This window comes from Centropristis striata, chromosome 17 (genome assembly GCF_030273125.1).
Source record: "Centropristis striata isolate RG_2023a ecotype Rhode Island chromosome 17, C.striata_1.0, whole genome shotgun sequence".
Lineage (NCBI taxonomy): Eukaryota > Metazoa > Chordata > Actinopteri > Perciformes > Serranidae > Centropristis > Centropristis striata.
The window spans coordinates 23,379,552-23,399,564 of record NC_081533.1 but is presented as its reverse complement, the minus strand read 5'-3'; the positions used below and the strand labels follow the sequence as shown (position 1 = coordinate 23,399,564).

The following is a 20,013-nucleotide window of genomic DNA, read 5'->3' as shown; positions in this document are numbered from 1 at the left end:
TCAGCGAATGTCGATGATGTAATATCCTTCAAATTCAACCGTTTGAGGATCCTTCCTTGACTTTGGGATATAGTTTCCACAGTAATAAGTGTACAAAACTCCTTTTTCCTATTTTTATCTGTCAGTCATTATTCATAACAAGCAGTCGATTCGCTAATAATGCTTATGATCAGTTATGCCTTTGTGAGCTTTTCGTGGCACCAAGGAACATAAATGAACACCGCAGAAGCATTAAAGTCCTGTAAAAAACTTCCGTCAGTGGCAAGAATTGGATTTCCCCACAATCACCAAAACTCGCCAAGTCAGAGGTACCCATCAGTCTGAATAACTACATGTTTCTCCTCTTGGTTCAGTATGAACTGTTATGGGGTTGGTGGTGGACCCAAACACAGGGCAGCAGACCGGTTGGTTTTTGGAAAATTAAAGAGTTTTATTGCTGAAGAAAATGGAAATCCAGGGGAGCTGCAAGAGAGGGGTAATGAGTGATGAAGCTAAGGATAAATGAGGGAGGGCTGGCAGGAATGAATTGGAAGAATCAGGTGCAAACACAGAGGATTGATGATCCTGGACCACAAAAATCTCAATTTATAAGTTTGAACAAGGTAAAATACAAGATAAATCCAATCTTTAGATTTGGACAGGAGCATATCAACAACAGTAGTTAGAATGACAAACTGGCAATGAGTGAGTGAAGAAGCAGGGTTGATGTACTGCAGGCTGATGACTTGATGAGAGGCAGGTGTGCAGACTGGGAGGGTTGACGAGCTGATTGAGAGCAGGTGTGCAGGAGAAGCCGAGCTGTGAGTCAGGGAAGCAATGCCCACACATACACACACACACACACACACACAACATGAACAGGCTGTACAGGTGTGAAAGCAGTGTCTGCCAGAAAGAGAAGCAAATTTCTCAAAATCTCAAAATATTCCTTCAAAGGTGTGTCTACAGTCAGGAGCCCCAATGAACATTAAATTATACTTGCTGCTATCATTCCTTTAATTCATACTCACTGGATATTAAAGATTCTTCCTCATGCAACTTCAGTGTAAATGATGAGGTACACAGTCTTCCACTTATATCCTTCCAACAAGGATTTTTTTTTCTGGTTTTATTTTATTGCTGTGATTTATTTTTTCAGTAAATCCAGAGATTCACAACTAATTTGCAATTTCATCATAATTGTGTTGGAGTAAGTTGAGGATATTTTTGATAGTGTGTGTGACTTTCTCAGTACATCATTATTGGGCAGAAAACTGCACTGTAAACTCCTGTGGGATGTTAATAAACACCATTCCTACATTTTTGTGTAATTGGTTGTGTGTAAAAAGAGCTTTCCGCCAGACTTTTCCTTCTCTGGTACGATTAAAACCACACACCTGCAGTCATTCAACCCGGGATCCCTCTCTCTCTCTTTCTCTGTCTCATTCATTCAGTTCATTTTCCATCACAGTCAGCTAGTTCACTTTAGTGTGTGGTGACTAAGAGGTGCTCAGGAGGAAACCCCACCCAGACCTGCTGACATATGTGCACACACCCAACCGCAGCTACTTTTCATCAATTTAATACATTTCAAGAATGTAGAAAGAATGTAGTGGACAAAATCTGAATTTTGTGTTGTTTACATATATGTAAATATAACTTCAATAATATGAGAATGCATGAATTTTAGTAGTGCATCTTTTTCATCTTGCCACACATAAACACACACACACACGCACACAAATACACGGTGCCAAGGTCAGGCTGTTCACACCTCTGTGTGACGTTAGCAGAGCAGCAGGTGGTCATACAGATGGAGACTGGCATCACTCTTCACACCAGGATATGGAACCTATTAGTCCCACACTGAGAGATGGCTGCTTGCTCTTCATCATGCACGCACAATATTGTTTATCTAACCTCTCCTAAAATATTGTCTGTAAATCTATCTACACATCTTTTTTTATTTAGCTCTTGAAACATTTTCTGTCTGACAATTCATAACGGTAAACTAAAACGTTATATGCACCAGCTGATACATTAAAGGGTGGAGTCTTCCTGTGCTTGTGGTTTGCAGATACATATTTTGAAGCCACAGAAAGCTGTTTCAGTTACTCGCCTCTCTGTTCTTTGTTTCAGAACAACAGATGGTTGATTGAAGCTTCTATCTGCATATGACATGGTAAATGCAACCTGAGCAAATAACCCCATATATTTCCATTTCATTCCCTTAATTCCAATAAATTCAACAGAAATTCCCAGTAATTCCCATGCAAAGTTTCCACCTAGAATATTCCAGGATTTTTAAAACCCTAGTCTTTAGTTTGGACCAATGTCTTACCAGCCAACTGTCAGAGTGAAATTGTCATCCCGAGAACCACACTGCTAATGTTGCTGAAAAAATATGCTAACTGTTCAATCCTCCAGGATCGTCTTATCACCACAAAACAGCAATTAAATTCTCAATTTCTAATTTGGGTTTCATTTGCCTGAGGTTCATTTACATCTTAACACGTACCAAAATTAGTCTAATTTCTTGAATTGGCTATCTATATAACATCTGTTAATCTCTCACAGTCTCTGACTTCAAAATATCATTCATCTCTTCTCTAATGACACTTTTTTCTCTCTCTCTCTGTTCTTGTTTCTCATTACTTCCTTCTGAGTTTTAGTCTCATGTCCTCTTTTCTATCTTCTCTCTATTTCTCTAACTATCTCCTGTAAGAGGACAAAATCACCGTCCCTCTTCCTGTCTTCTTTATCTACATCTGAGCATATACAGATAAACTGTGCATCTTTCTTATCTTGGCTTTCAAGACACTTACGGAAAAGGACATTTTTCTCTTCTCTTTTGAGAGGTTTGTTATTTATCACTTGTCCCATCTCTCCACCCAGCTCCCAGCTCCTCTCTGTGCCCTCTTTTATACATCAACTCTGTCACCATCATCTTCCTTCCTCGTCTTATTTTTATTTCAAAAGTGTGTGGGAGTCACTTTAACTGTGAGCTTTTGTTGATTCCTAGAAAGTGGACTTTTTTTCAGCCATAATTGTTTTGTTCAGTACAACTGTGTAAACTGTTGTCACTTTAAGGTCCTTAAACAACTTTCTAAAAAACTAGACATCTTTGAATTTTTAATCATATTTCCTGGTTTCCCGTTATGTGCCTCCATGAATACTGTCTGCAGAGCTCCTCTCATCCTCTGTCCTCTTGTCTTTTTCAAGTGCTTCAAAGAAGTCGTCCAGCTGCCATCCTCCCTCAGTCTCTGTGTCCTTTTCTTCCATCTAACCCTCTCCTATTCCCATATTCTGCTTGAAACCAGGCAGTTGATCTATTGCCATTACTTTACTTCTCTCTGTCTGCTGATCAAGTATCGCTGTAATGTGATTTATTTAGTTTGAATAATTAGTTGGATATTAGTTTGGAAAAGCTGAGAACACACAACAACATTTTTTGCCAGATATTACCCACAAAGTCTGCACCAGTCTGCACTAGTTGGGGACAGTTGGCATGGTTAATTGGCACAAAAATCTGTTAGTGTGTGTGAGGGGAACAGACCCGACCCGACCTCAGTCGCAGTCAATCAAACATTTTTAAACCGAATCTGGACACATTCGGGTAGTGTGATCTGATTACCGACCCAACTGCAAACAGGTGTTGCCAACAGCCAATGAAAAAGAGAGGGGGGGACACAGGAAATAGTGTCAGAAGACGACAGAAGTAGAAGGAATATATTGACCCGTATTTCTTCTTGATTTTTTTCTCAAGCAGATAGCTGCGCAGACAACACGTTTGTTTACTAACTCCTCCTCTTCTTCTGCTTCAAGTTTTATTGACCGTTGGCAAACAACAAATTGGTGCATTACCTCCACCAACTGGTATGTTTGTTGGCCCTATAAACTGTCGCCCTTGCGAGAGTTTGATGCGTTCAGTTGACTTTAGTCGTTTCACAAATCATGTAGTCTGTGATCCCCCATCAGGAGCAGTTGTTTAGTGTTCCCCAGACTTTCAGTCGTCATACAAAAATCTGCTAAAACCAGTCATGTAGTGTGTACTCCAAGTCTTTTCAAAATCTGTAAAGACTGTGAAAGTTGTGTAGTGTGTCCCCAGCTTGAACAGACAGATTTGTGGTAGTCTGCAGGACTTTTGTTATTAACAGCACAAATTAAGAGCGGGAAAATTAATGGACTTTTCTTTTATCCACACATATTTTAATTTAGCATCCAGTTGAACTTTGCACATGCACAGAATCAAAATAACCAGAATGTGGAAACGTACCTAATGAGCTGTCATGAAAGGATTTCGCCTTTTTTTGACCTTCTTTCAACTATTTGTCTCTTGCTCTTCATCTTCAGTGATGACAGCCAGATAACTGTTGTCGCCCCCTTGTCCTCTTGTCCTTTTTGAGTGTCCGTCTGCTTTAATTGTCTCCGTGACCACACGGCTTTATCAGAAGTGACTACGAGGCAGTTAGGTCACACAGCCGCTGGTCTGTCAAGTGCCTGTGTTGTAGACCAGATGATCAATGTCCTATTTGTCACAGTCTCAAATGACATCAATGAGCTATTCATCATTATTAGACACACTAACAGACAAGGACAGAGCGTGTGCTGTCAATGTCGCTCTGTATGGGAAATCATGGATGTCAGAGGGAAATTCCACAGACTCATCACGGATTCCTTCATGTTTATGTGCACTTTGTGAAGTTTGTGTCATGGGATGTGGTAGGTTGATATCACACAATTGCCATTGGTGCCAAATAAGGTTATTTTTATTTGGATTGCATAATAAACACTATCTGGTGTATTAAGAGAGATTTTCTAATTGCATATACTTTTATGAGTTATAATCATGAGGTATGGACCACATCTTGGTCCATAACATGTGTCTTTTGGACGCTTAGTTGAAAAAAAAAAAAAACCTTCCACCAGCTGCACCAGCTGTGATGTGTTTAGCTGTATTGCTGAAAATCTAATTTTAAAAAAAAGTAGTACTCCATCACCATAATCTTATTGTAATTAGACAATGTGATGGTTAAAAGCTTCCCAACATTACAGTACAGTTTCCATTATCTGTACCTGGTAAAGCGGATCCTTGTCTAAATGAGGGGAAACAGATTTGTGGAGTAATGATCTGCTTCCTTTTGTGCTCGCGGTATCACTAATTTCCCCATACAGGCTAATGTTACATTGGTCGATGGTCACGAGGACGAAGCATTTTTCCTAATGCATTGAGTAAAAGGAAGCAATACTGGGCGTGGGCCAGGGAGGGAAAAGAAATAGCACAGAATATGAAGAGACCGAGAGGAAGAAAAATGTCTGTTACAGACAGCAAGGGATGTAGTTATCTCCCAGAGTGATTTATACATTATGTTTATGTAACATATAGAGATAAAGTGGCCAGGGTCATTCAGATTTCAAAAAAGAATCCACAAATACCATCTTACATTTACTTTGATCAAACTAATCTAAACACAATTTTGAATTTAGAACATTTAGAGCATTAAGGATCAAATATTTAAACTTTCCCCTCAGGCGGTTTTCAGATTAAAAGTGAGACCCCTACCCCATTGGCAGGGGTGAGCAAAATAACCCAACCTACTCTGAAAACGCTAATCAGTCATTTGTGTAACAAAAAAGAGGGATGTCTCCAGGGAAATTACAGTAAAAGTCGAAGCCATTACATTTTAATCTAATCAAATTGTGTTAAGGGTTGTGTGTAGAGGTGAATCACAAATTTGTTTGCCCTTCTCAAAATGTAATCTAAAATGCAGCAGACGCACAGCATCACTCAGGTGTCAACTGAAGCCAAAATATCCAAATGGGTTGTTGTGCCTGAGGTGAGCATCAACATCTGGAAACATAAATGAGTCATCAGGACAGGAAACGCTCTCAGATCATTAGGCAGGTGGAGACAGAGGGGAGATGCTAATGTGAAAGTAAGCGAGACGAGGCATTAGCAGCAGTCCTTGAAAGGATGTGTGTTTTCAGGGATGTGATGAGTCAGCAAAAAGTACTCAGTTCCTGCCATTAGGATCCAAACTGGTTGGATCCTAATGGCAGAAACCTATCAGTGGTGCAACAAATGTGACGTAGAGGCTTCAGGGCCTTGTTTTTAAAGAGAATATAACTGAAATGGCACAGGTTTCACACAGACGTTTAAAGCATTACATGGAATTGTCAGAAGATTCTTGTTATTAATGACACTAATGGACACTAAGTGAACAGTAGTCGGCATCCTGTTGCTCATAGTCACACTCCCAAGACTGTACATGACAAACATGTTGATGTCAGGGTCAAAGTTCACATATTATCATGTTGATCCATTTGCTATTACCTAATCAGCTACAAAGCAACCAATGCTAGCTCTATACCGCAGAGCTAAGTTAGCTAGCTTGCTAATTTTAGTGTAACTTACAGTTAGCTAGTTGGCCGCCCACCCATGCCTTGCATTTTCTCTCTTTGCTGGTAGAAAGTTTTTATTGAATACCTTTGCTTTGTACCATTTAACCACTTATTGGTGGCTAAAATGAACATTGTCAAAAAACACAAGTCAGTATGATGGATAATTTTAGATGGTGAAGTAATTTGGTAAACTAGACAAATAGCATGACCACTCAGATATCATTTCAATATTGTAAGCAAACATGCAAACGAACAAAAGAGATGCCAATATAAAGAAAGCCAGCTCTGGATCATTTTTTCACAAAGTGTGAAAACTAAAAGCTCCATGAACTGGCCTGCTTTTCCTTTCAACATCTGTCACATTCATGTTTGGCCAGACAGGCTCCACTAATGTTGGCTAACTTTAGCTAGTGTTTTACACTGTTGGTGCTGTGGGGGAGCTAAAGAGAGGAAAGGCACTCTAGAGTGTGCATAAACATCACATCATTTGGATGCAAAACCACCCCAAATCCTTAACATAGAGATCACTCCACAGACTTTTATAGGATAACATAAAAATCCGAAAAAGGTCTCGGTTTTTAAGTAACATTACAATCTGTTTAGCCATTGGCCATACAAAGCAATAAATACATGCACCTTTAAAGCTGCTTAGACGTGCTACTGTATGTTCATGCATGCAGTAATCACCCTTTATTCATGTTTAAAGTATTTATGTTTGAGTCAAACGTGAGTCATAAGCACTTATGATTTACAACACACAACATATGCTGACACACACATGCTTAATGAAATCCAGCTGACACCCTGCACCCTTACCTCAGCATGTGTGTCACACTTTATCTTCTCACATTTACAGACACACTCACACACACACGCACCAAGGTCATGCTAATGAGATGCAGGAGCACATTAGACTTGTAGGTCAGAGGGACGGGTCACTCGGTCTGGCTCAGGTTAATAGTTTCTTAATCTGTTATTATACCAGAGCAGCATGAAGGGATATAAACCAAGAGGCACGAAGAGATAGTGTTGCGAGAGATAACACATGATTGATTTTTTTTTGTATTTCGTTATCTTGCATACCTACAGTAAACACACACTTAATGAACCCAGCAAAGAGCGAGAAGGAGAGACATCTGTGGGAGGATTGAGCAGTGTAAACACATTCCTCATGGAGTCAGATAAGCCTGCCGGAGAGACGCACACAGCGCCGCATCACTCCAGCTACTTGCCGAACACACACATTGAGGTTAACTATTCTCACCTCATCCTCTGTCAGTAATGTACTGCTCTTTGGACACCAGTATACCAAGCCACATTTTCTCTCTTTCACACACACACAGGTACACACTCCATGGTCTAATTACGAGCATTTCCGACACTCACCATACCCATCCATCTCTCTGTCTCATCTTATCTTTCCCTGTACTCTCTCTTCCTTCCTCCTGCTCTTTCTCTCTGTGTAATTTATACTTTCTTTTTCTCCACACCACCTTCCATATTTCTTTCTCTCTACCATCCTCTCTCACATCCTCTGTCACCTCCTCTCTCCATTCCTATTCCCCAGACAGACATTATCTAAAGTAATGGCGATTGATTTGCTTCCACTCGCTTTCTTCCATCTCTATTGTTCTCTACAGGATAGTTCTCTCATCTCTCCTTAGCAATTTCCATAAAAGCAAGATCACTTCTTCTGCTGTCCTCCTCCTGTGGCTGTCCATGTTCTTCATTCTTTAAACTTTTTCTCACTTTGTCTTCGTTGTGTGAGGCAGCATTGCTGATATACAGAAGACACAGGTCTTATTTTACCGCTGATCCCAAGGATGAGAGAATCCACACCAGTTCTTTAATCCGTATTAAGAGCAAGAGCTATGTGGCATGTGTCAGGATTGAAAGCAAAGTATCTTGACTTTACAGTACGCCTTTTTGACACATAAAAGCAGAATTTGAAAAGCACAAGTGCCATCAGTAACTGCTTTGTTACCCACTTAATCTTCTCTCTTTCTCTCTCTTCCCTTCCCTCAGCAGGGATCTGACTACAAACGTCCATCAGCAAAAACTGAGCAAACACAATTCTTTCCCCCTCAGATGAAGTACTTATTTCTGGATGAAGCACTTTTGGAAACTTTGGCCCAGAACCAAAAATAGCTACCGTACTGTAGCAGCCTCTGACAGATGAAAGAAGAAACGACATATTTTATTCTAGGAATTTAAAGTTTCTCATTTTCTTTCTAAAAGTTCCTGGCAGGGAGAGTTTAAATACTTTGTCTGTTCTTCATCCATCTTCTGTGCTCTTTCTCGGTCTTATCCCCCCTTCTGTCAGCCTCTCCTCCATCTGTACCCTCCCTCGCTCCCTCGCAGTGCCTCCTGATCCTCTCCTCTCCCTTTAGTCCCATTAGTTATCTACTGATGGGTCATTAAGTATTAAACACCAGATAGAGGGAAAGGGAGATGAGGGGCGTTCTGTAAGGTTTGTGTCTAGTTTGCAGTAATAAATGGACGGTGGGGGACAACAAGAGAGAGAGAGTAGGAGAGGAGGGTGGGGCAGGTCCATAGGGTGTCTTTTCATTTCTGTAATGAGAAGTGGAAGTCAGAGAGGAAAGCAGGCCAGCTGCTTTCTATCCAATGGGATAAGGTGTACTGTACACAAAATGCGAGAAGGGAGAGATTTACATTAACTAAAACAACCAGAAAAAAAATAGACCACTATACAGCCTTTTTTTTCCTCTACATAGTCAGTTCACATCCAAAATGCAGCCTTACTTCTTCCTATCAGGAAATCAGTGGCAGGCCTTCTCATCCAGTCAAGCTTAAGAAGGTTCTTCAATGATCCAGAGACACTAAAGCCGTCAGATGTCACCAGGTTCAAACAGTCTGAATTTTTGGGATTTTGCTTCCACCTAGTGGTCATACATGAAAATAGTTGAATTTCTACTACAGCGGCTGATGCCATGGATTTAGAAAAGATCTTTAATCAAAATATTCCTCAATCAAACAAACCCCAAGCAGGAGACCGATGTTGCTGTTATATTCATGATCTGTTGGAAGTTCTGAGCAGTAATGGTTTTTAAAAACTCTAACCCTGTCCCAAGATACTAACAGGCAAAACACATTTTTCATGCACTGGTCAATTTTGAGGTTTTAGGCATTTTTTCTCCCATAACATGTCTTCTTTTAGAATATTGGAAAGAAAACATCCAAAACAAACATTGAGGTGGTAATTTGACTTTTATTTGTAGATTTCTCCTAAATTCACTAAAAGTTAGTGTCCAATTGCAACGTGTATAGTAATTTAGTCTAAACCTTGTCCTAACGGCATCGTTGGAAAGCTCCCACTCTCCTGCACAATATTATGTTTACATGTTCTATATTGTGGCTATGAAGTAGATCCAATGTTTATATAAAATATATAGACTTTTTTTTTATTGAAAAGAAAAAAATAAATTATATAATGTGTGAAATCTTAAAAGGCCGTTTTCTCAAAAAATTGTTCCTAAAAACATGGCAAAAATGTTTTTTTTATGGCTTTTAGTATTTTCTGATTAATGAAATGATAAAAGGATATATCCCAATTTCCTTCTAGAACAATCTTTCAATCTTGTGCATCAACATAATAAAAATAATAACTCTGCAATTTGCTTTATCCAATATGGAGTTTATGTTCTGGAAATATATGCAAATTAGATGAGCTAATACCTCAATTGCATATCTAAACATACAATTTAGGAAAACTGTAATGCAAAAAAATATTGTCTTTATGTAAATAACAAACTGTGGAGGTTTCATGGTGATAAGATTTTAAAAAATGACCCTATCCACCTGCAATGTCTCCCCTTAACAGCAACTGCTCAAATTTCATAATCATACAAACCCATTCAGAATATGGTGCATCAACGGAGGGCGTTCACATCGGTTCCTTTTTTTTCCCTTCTTCATCTTCTTTTTCCAAACTGTAGATTATGACACACACATGTCATCACAATTCATCGGATGGTGTGTTTGTCTTCAGATTCTCTGATGTTGGGAACAGAGGTCGACCTGCAGCAGGTGGAAAACAGCGTGCTCGCGGTGGAGACGGTGTTGAAGGCGTGGCTTCAGGAGCAGGGAGGAGACAAGGAGCATCTCCACCTCCTGCTGCCCAGCCCCCTGCACAATCACAATCACAATCCAGGTACGGGTACTGCACACAAACAAACCGTGGTACTGTGTTACAGTAATACCCAATGTTTATTCACACTGTTTCTGTGACGTTTATCACCTGTGTAGTGTGTGTGAAGTGTGACATGCAGGAGCGTCTGATAAGCCCTGCTCTCATCCCAATCAACCCCAACCTGGGAGTGAAGACTGAGAGCATCAGGGACTTCCTGCCTGTCTCTAAGGGATCAGCCAATCAGAGCCGGCCGCCGAGACTGAAAGCAATCAAGTAAGAGACACATGAAAGTTTAAATTAAGCATGCAAATGATCATTTGGCATTATTGCTTTTTTGGAACATTTATATTCATGCAGTTGTTTTTCCTCTCTAGTGTCTAGAGAGATGAAACATGTATGAATATGTGTGCATGTTCCATCAGCTGTGTGTGTGTGTGTGTGTGTGTCCAGTAAAACCCCACCCTGTCTATGAATGGTTCCATTCTGACAGCAGGGAATAGTGGAATATTTCTGAGATGAAACCGTCCCGTCACATCTGAGTCTGCTTTGTTCTGCTCCGATGCTGGAGAACAGTCCAAGACACAGCTGGAGTTGGGGGCAGAAAAATCACTTGGTGCTTAAACTCAAGAAGTCGAGAAGTTTCCTTAAGTTGTTTGAGGAAAAGTTTTTATTGTTAGAAAGCAGAAACTCATGGGACATGGTCACAGTGGTGGCCAAGGATGTGGCATAAAAAATAAACAATAATTGTAAATGATTTATCAGTTACGACAAAAAACATATTCTGCTAACCAGCAAACACAAAACAAAGTATAGAATGAAGTCATTTTATGCATCTGAATGTGTCTTTATGCACAATCTAACACAGATGATGTAATTTACAGAATATAGTGTCCTTAATCCTAGAACCTAGGTGAACTGTTTTCTTCCTCTTCTCTCATTTGCATTCATTTTACATATCCAGGAGCTGCAGAAGGATGTAATCTATGCCTGTGTGTGTGTGTGTGTGTGTGTGTGTGTGTGTGTGTTTTGCATACCAGTCGGTCTGAAACTTATTGTGCTGTGTGTGTGTTCGTGCTTTACATACTGATGAGTCATGATTTACAGCAGTGACATTTAAATGAAGCTGGAGGACGGTCATGCTGCTAACAAATGGACCTGGGCAGGGATGATGTCATCCTCTGTCTGTCGGCTGCTGATGAATTCTTGTGTGTTTGCATACAGACGGCGTTTTACTGAAGATAGTTTACGTCTTTTTAGTCATTAAAAATGTTGGACGCTACACTCACAGCGGTCACACCAGATGATCACTCTCAGTGTGTTTTTTTCTTTGACTGGATAAAAAAACTGTGTGTCCATAATTTTTAGGACTCTGCGTGCAGACGGAGTGTGTGAGAGTGTGTTGTACGGCCTGCCGCTGGTGATCCGCCCCACCAACTGCTGGCAGCTGGACTGGGATGAAATGGAGGCCAACCACAACTTGTTCCACGCTCTGTGCCACACACTCAGGGTGCGTGTTTCTTTACAATTTAGACATTTTCGACAGCTTTGTAAATTTGAGAAAAAGAAGTATCAGCTTCTAAAAAAAATGTATCACTGCATATATTAACATCTTAGAGTTCTAAGAAAAAATTGGGTGTTTTTTTATTTATTTTGTTTTTGTTTTTGCATTATGTATACCAGATGAGTAGAATTGAACAGTAGACATAAAATATTTTTTTAACATAAAACAACACACTACAGAGCTTTATTTTTACTAAATTATGGTAATAGTCATCAATAATTTACTAAATTATATAAATAATAATCAAGATTTTTTCCACAATTTTCATAGATTATGTTAACACATCATAAAATATATAACAAAACATAATATTGCATTAACAAAAAAAGAAAAAAAGAACTACAAGCAAGAATGCTTGAATGCAAGAATGCTCTGTTTTAATACAGTCGCCCATAAAGTTAAAAAATATATATAAATATTTTACTCTTTCCATGAAATGACTGTGATAAAGTAATTTATTCTTGACAGATAAAGTGTATATCTTCTCAAAACTTTATTAATCAATTTCTTCCAAACGTGAAAATGAAACCACAATTACCAGAGGATTGTGTCTGAAAACAAAATTATTCCAACTTTATGGGCAACGATTTAAATGGTAATCTATGCACAATAGAGCAAATTAATGGAAATAGATACAAAAAATAAGTATTGTCATGGAAAAAAAATCTACAAGCTTGATAACTGCATTATCCACAGAAGTTACTCAAATATTCAAGTAATTTGACGTAACCTTATGTTTAATTTAGTGTAGAGTTTGAGTGACAACAATACGACATCCATCACTCTACTTCCTGTTGTGCTTATTTGGAGCCTTTGATTGGCTCTTTAGGTTACTTTGTGCATCTTGTAACATTCTCAGCAGTCCTCTGTGAAATACAAAGGAATCAAAGTGTTTGATGTTCGATTTGTTTCCTCTCTCCGTCAGAGTCGTGACTTATTCCTGCTGCTGCAGGTGGAGCCCACACAGAGGCCCGCAGCAGGAGCCTCAGGTCTGTGTGTATGTGTGGGTGTGTGTGTGTGTGTGTGTGTGGGGAAAGAGACAAAGTAAAGCATGAGCCTTTGCTCTGTTTTATTTTTTGTTTTTATTTGTTCTTTGTGTTTTTTTTATTTAAATTAAGATTCATTTTAAAATTGAGATTAATTTTAAAACCCACTTTTATTTACTGTTTTTTTGTTTTGTTTTGTTTTTTTACCCAGCATGAGACTCGCTTTGTTTTAGTTGTTTTTGCTTGTTCTTTGTTTTTATTGTTTTTATTGTTGGTCTGTCCTGCCATGTATAGCACTTTGTATCAGCTAACGCTATCTTAAAGGGCTCTTTAAATAAAGTTGATTTGATTTGAAAGCTGATGAGTCCCGGTGAGTGTGCTCACACAGTGTGCTCGTGTGTGTGTGTGTGCTTGTGACCACACAGGTGTGTATTCTCACTACGTGCTCCAGCCGTCCCCGTCTCTCTCCCTCCTGCTGAAGCCTGTGGTGTCCAGAGAGCTGCTGCTGCCCTGCTCACTACCAGGCTCAGCTCAGGAACTTGGAGCCGATGCCCTGCACACTATACAGGTCAGCTGACCTTTGTTCACTGTAAGCAGATTACAGAAGTAGAAATCAAAAGCAGAAATGGAATTGAATATAATAAAAATGTTTCTGTAAAAAGTAGTGTCTGAGCAAGACCTATACAAGTACAGTTGGTATGTACTTGAGTGGTGAGAATAACCAATAGAACTGTATATTTTAATAGAAAACCCTTGTTATAGTTGTATCACTACAAATACACGATGGCCCAAAAAGTTTTGTTTTCAGACACAATCTTATGTTAATCGAGGTTTCATTATTGTGATATGTTTGGAAGAGATTGATTTGTAAAGTTTTGAGAAGATATACACTTTATCTGTCAATAATTAATCACATCACAGTCACAATCATTTCAAGGAAAGAGGTAAAAAATATTTTAGACCAACTTTATGAGCGACCCTGTACATAGTATTTACTATTATTGTATATGAATCCCATGACTGTAGTAACCATGAACAGAAACACTGCTCACTTTCAAAGCAGAGATTCAGAAATTGTTGCATTTTTGTACTTTATACCACATTATATATGTTAATTAAACTACTTATTTTTTTATTAAAATTAGTACAATTTTTTATTATTCTGCTATGGACGTGACGGCACACATAAAACGTGACATCTTTGAAATGGCAAGAGGTTGTTTATTTAAATTTCTCACAAACAATCATCACTAACAGTGAAGAATGAACTGATTCAATTTTGGACGTCAAATGTCAAGGTCCCTGTGACCTTGCAAAACATGCCCATAAATCCAGAACAACATTTCATACCAATATCCAATATGAGGAAACAATGAAGTGATGACATTCTATCTCAAAAAGGTCAGTTTCACTGTGTCATTTATAATATTCTTCAAAAACACTCATCTGGCCAATGTTCAACGCCATAACTCAGGAATAGAAGATGAGACTGAAGTGGTTATGCTCAATTTATTTTTTTTATTTTTTTGTAATTATCTTTTTATTAGGAAATTTCACAACAATAGACAAGTACAAATGGATTTACAGCTGTTAGTATCAATATTGTACAGAGCCAAGGGTTTTGTATCAATAGCTTCTTCTTCCAAATGTTCATTGTCCATTCCCTTTTAATAATATGAATATGTAAAGAAAAGTTATGCTCAATTTAAAACTTTTAAATCTGCTGTGATTGTATAGATCTTCTGTGCTGCTCGGTTCAAGAAGTGTGTGAAACATCCATGTTTTAGAATTTGTATTTTATTTGCCCCAACATCCTTATTTGCAACATTATCTGCTGTCATTGCCACAACTCCATGTTCTCTCCTGTTCCTCTGGAAGTCCGCCAGACTTCACTACATATCTCATATGAGTAAATGGTTGTAAACAGCAACTGCAACTTCTACATTTCTGTTTCTGTGTCAGGGTTGTCTCACTCAGCTGGATGAGGAGTGTGTGTTCAACCCTCTCTCTCTGAGCAGTAACCTGTACCAGCACCTCAGGAGCAGAGGCCTGCTCGCTCAGCCACGATACCCATACAGGTGACGCAGCTGACAATGAAAATATTATGCAAATCAATCTTTGGATGTAATGGGAGTGTTTTAATGACATGATATTGGTGTTGATTCCAGGCTGCAGCCAGCAGCAGCCCACAGAGACCAGTTTCAGCCACTAGAGGGACCTAAAACCTCAGGCAGCAGACAGCCGCGGCAGGTAAACACAGCAGCTTTATGGCAGAGTAAAGGTCATCACCTGCTGCTCATATAAATAAGAACAATTGCTCTGTAGATAACAGAAGTCAAAAGCAATGTGACAACATAAAGCAGGAAGAATGTTTTTTATAAAGATCATTAAGGTTGTTTGCTTCACTAATGCAACTTCCTCCTCTCTTCTCACTTCTGTGCTTACTCAGTAGATGGCAGCACTAACCGTTCAGTGCACAAATACACACACACACACACACACACAATAACTCCCCTTTATGTATTATGTTTAATTTATTAAAATAGTATCCTTAGCACATAGTTTTCATCATGCGGTTGACATATTTGAAGTTAAAAATCTGTCTCAAACAAAAATGCAGAAATGTTACAAGCAGTGAAACTACTATCCCCAGTAACTGTAATGTTGTAATAAATTATATTAATAATACAGATGCATCAGTGTTTCTGCTGTAGCATTGTAAGGGGGAACTAGTTTTTATCACTTTACAATCTGTAATGTACTGTTTGGTAGTTTAGTCCCATGGTGCCTAATAGATGAATAACGGGCGAGAAAATAAGCAAAGACAAAGTTCTGATACACACATTTTATTCATTGTTTGGACTTTGGATTTTATAAATAAGTAATTAAAAATAAAAACCATGTGAGAAGTTAAAGAGGAAATGTCTCTTTCGTGAAACTGCTAACACCTCATAGACCTCTAACAGGTGCCACACAATGATTTTATATGAGAGTCACAAGATGAAGCGATAAGGAGCCAGTGGTTAATCTTTCACCATGTTTTAAATTTCATAAACTCAACATGTTTTCTATGTAAACATTTAATCTGAAAAGTAACTAAAGTTCTCAAATGAAGTTACTGCATCTCAGTATTAAGTGTCAATACTGTGAGTAAAGTACAAGTATCTTAAAATGTACTTAAACACAGTACATCTGGTGCCAAAACTAAAATGTTGATACAGGAAGAGATTAGATGATCTTATTGAGACAAACAGAAACTATGTGTTTTAGGCAGATAATATTGCTTTTGTTTTATTTTTCTTGGTGAAACTGATAAAATTATCTAATATGCCAGCACTGCGGTATTTTTTGATCTTCTACAGTACTTTTAAATATAACATAGGATTCAAATCGCAAAAGGTTTAAGTGTCTTTTCAGAAGTCTGGAAACATTTCAACTACTGAAAATGTCTCTGTTTGCTGCTGTGCTGAAAAAGATCCTAACATGTCTCAGAACTTGAAGTATAACTCATAATATACGCAGATTTAAGCCTTTTTACAGCTAGAGTCTCACTTTGAAAGATCTCAGCGTGACATCCACTGCGGCCTACTGTGACCTGAGAGTGTGTAGCCGTTGGCAGTGTGACTCACCAGGGTTGATAAGACTGCTGACATGCAAATAGTTCACTACAGCAGCAAAACACAGAGAAAATGTTCGAAGCTCTGCTTTTGTTTTGTTCCGTTCTTTGGCACGCTCTCTTTTTATTCACTGCAGTGGAACTCAACTCTTAACTCTTACCATAATATTTGTATTTGCCCTGTTAATGTCTTCTTCCTCTTTAATTCTTTATCTCTGACATGTTCCACCTCCTTCAGAGCCTCCTCCTCTTCCTCTCTTTTATCTCACTCTTCCTTTTGTCGTTTTTCTTATTTGAGCAAAGACACCATTTTCTTTCTTATTTAAATGCTATTTAAGCAGCTACAAGGAGTTTTTAACTGGTTATGGTTATATCTCAGTGTAATACTGATGCCCCTTTATGACAAACATTAGCAGATGCAACCATCATTGGGAAGATTTGCTATTTCTATGTAGTTATTCTTAACGCCTGTCAGAATCAGATGAAACAATTTATGGCATACAGAGTCTATGTTCATATTTTCACAAGCAAAGTTTTATCTTTTTAATTGTTTTAATGATTTCGAACATGTAAAAATAAAGCAAAATGGTCGTCCTGAATTTAATAATGTTACACTAAATAGAAAGCATGACCTAACACAAGATTATCAAACATATTATAACCTTGGCCACAAATTTACACTTTTTTTTTTTTTTTGCTTAAATCATCTCCTCATGATGCTGGCCACCTCTGGTAAAATCGCCCAAAAAACTAAAAAGATGGCCATTATTTTAAAAGGTTCTTAATATCAAAAAAGGAGTGGGAAGAGGTACACACTAATTTAATCCCACCCCTTCTCCATCAGTCATTGTTAATTAATTTTCGAGCCTTAATAACAACAACAATTGTTTCATAAACTTATAAAAATATGTAGTAGGCCTATAGTTTATATCCTAACCTAATAATCATCGCTACTCATCCTTCAAACAGCTGTGTTTAAAAAGAAAAATAGTAATAAAAATACATTTGTTTTTCACTAGCCTCCAAGTTACAAAGTCTGTCTAAAGTCTCAGTCTGAGACTAGGCTGGGACTAGAAACAAATGCATGGGCTAGCCAAATCAAGACTGCGTTTCCACAAAAGTCCCACTGAAGTGCTTTAACAAGCTTTATGTATGTGCTGCAGCAGTATCTCTACAGTAAGCAACGGCAGCGGCGAGTGACTTCAAAACAATAATGGTGGAAAAACTGCACATTGCGCTTTTTCTCACTGTAGAGATTCTACAGACTCAAACAAAGTTGTTTTGCATTTGGCTGAACATGATTTGATTACTGTCGGACTCAACTGAGAGGCGTGTGTCTGATGATATATCACATATTTTCCAAATTGCCAGCTCTGCTTGTTCACATTGAGCCCACCTCAAACAGTCTCGCTGATGCTGGGCTTACACCAAAAGATTTTCACAGTCCCAGACTAAAAACTGTAAATCTAGGAGTTTTAGTGGAGTCACAACGCTCCCGTCATCTCAATCATAAAGTGTAAGGTAGCAATCTGCGCTGTTTCATATCAGTCTTTTCCTTGGGTTTAATTTAAACACGTTTGATATTATCGCAAGTAGCAGTGATGTAACACAATCACCAACCAATAGATGAGCGGGGGAAGGTCCCCGGTTCTAGACCGGCCAGTAAAACCACTTCCACAGGAAAAAGTAACCTCACAATAATGCTAGTAAGCTCAGTCCAAAATAAATAAAAATAGTGATGTCATATATTTACGGCCACACGTGGGAGTTTTGGGGGCGCTGTTTATAAATAAATGTATACATAAATATATTTATTATAAATATATATATATATATATATAAATAAATGTAAACATAAATAAATAATAAAGTATAATAAAGTAATAAATAATCAATGATTATTGTATGATTAACTAAATTAAAGTTGATAGAGCTGATAAATGTAATTCAATTAAACCAATTATAATAAAATATGACATAAATTAATATCATGAATTCCTTTCTAAATTTTGCTTTCCTTTATTCTTCCTTATATCTATTTGTACTGTAAAAAATACCTTTTTCAGCTTTGTGAGGGGCATTTTGTGGCGTCTTCTCTTCTTTTTGTTGTTGTTTTTTTCAACACAAACCACTGCACACACTAGAGCAGCTGGAGCCAAAAGCTGCTTCTCCTCCATTTTGTAAGTTTTTACCAAGAGCATGATGGGGAAAAAATGCTAAAATAATCTAGTTGTAGTCTTGTAAATAGTTACCCTGCAAGTTTCACAGTGTGTCTAAAATCTCAGTCTGAGACTAGGCTCTAAACATTTGTCTTTAAATGTGAGCAGGTGTGAGCTGATAGTTTTCCGGGAGTCTTTTCCAAATATTTACAAAGTCTTCTGATGTATAGGTAGCATAAGTTAACACCTCTGTCACTACCTCCAGGATCACTTGGTCCCCCCATCACGTTTCTGGCACGTTCAGATTGAAGGTGAAAAACAAGTGTAAATATCGCAGCTTGAAATATCAGTCTGAAAAGGGCTACAATCTTTAGCACACTGGGGTTCACATTGAAACATGACCACTTTTGTCCACAGGGCGTGGACAAAAGTTGCTTTATGTTGTTTTATTGTAATGTTTTTCAAAGTCTCTTTGTTGTCTCCTCTCAGCCACAAAACCGCCACCTGGGAATGAACAGCAAGATCAGGGCCACTGTGGCTCCCCTGCCCTCCTCCTCTTCCTCCTCCTCCCTGGGACCTCCTCCTGCTAAGGCCTCGCGTCCAGCTCTGATGCTCCTCAGCAGCAGCAGCAGCAGTGGAAGCCGCCGGGCCCCGGCCCCTAGTCGACAGGAGGAAGTTTACGATGATGATGACTGTATGGTGATACAGTAAGAACAGTCGGGGCTGAGCGGGAGAAAGTGGGGCGAGAGAGCAGTACATTGACAGGGAGGTGACAAAAAGAGAGAGAGAGACGGTGATAAAACACACACTGTGAAACCCTTCAGCATCCTGACCTGCCTCTGCAGCTTAGTCAGCACACACACACACACGTGGCTAATCGGTCCCCATTGTAAAGTTTGTGAGTAATCAGCCAGCTCATAAAGGCTTTAAAGACTTTGTAAAGGAGGGAAAGACACACACTAATTTGCACATAAACGCACACTGTGAATAGACATACTATTTTACACTACACTCTGGGCAGAGGCAGCTTCTTTTGATGCTTCAATTCATATCTATTTATCCTCACCGCACAAACAGAATTAGCTAGATCTGAATTTAACAAGCCGGTGTGTGTGTGTGTGTGTGTGTGTGAGAGAGAGAGAGAGAGAGAGAGAGAGAGA

General features: G+C 38.6%; 1 protein-coding gene across 1 annotated transcript in view; it reads left to right on the top strand.

Moving 5' to 3' along the window:
- The window catches only part of m1ap (meiosis 1 associated protein), a 40,411-nt gene extending 20,847 nt beyond the window's left edge, over nucleotides 1-19,564 (top strand). The window contains exons 4-11 of the mRNA XM_059354415.1: nucleotides 10,391-10,552; nucleotides 10,648-10,804; nucleotides 11,897-12,038; nucleotides 13,018-13,081; nucleotides 13,504-13,646; nucleotides 15,041-15,156; nucleotides 15,247-15,328; nucleotides 19,343-19,564. Of these exons, the coding sequence (XP_059210398.1) occupies nucleotides 10,391-10,552; nucleotides 10,648-10,804; nucleotides 11,897-12,038; nucleotides 13,018-13,081; nucleotides 13,504-13,646; nucleotides 15,041-15,156; nucleotides 15,247-15,328; nucleotides 19,343-19,564 (1,088 nt within the window). The remainder of the gene's footprint in view (nucleotides 1-10,390; nucleotides 10,553-10,647; nucleotides 10,805-11,896; nucleotides 12,039-13,017; nucleotides 13,082-13,503; nucleotides 13,647-15,040; nucleotides 15,157-15,246; nucleotides 15,329-19,342) is intronic.
- Nucleotides 19,565-20,013: the final 449 nt, after the last annotated feature.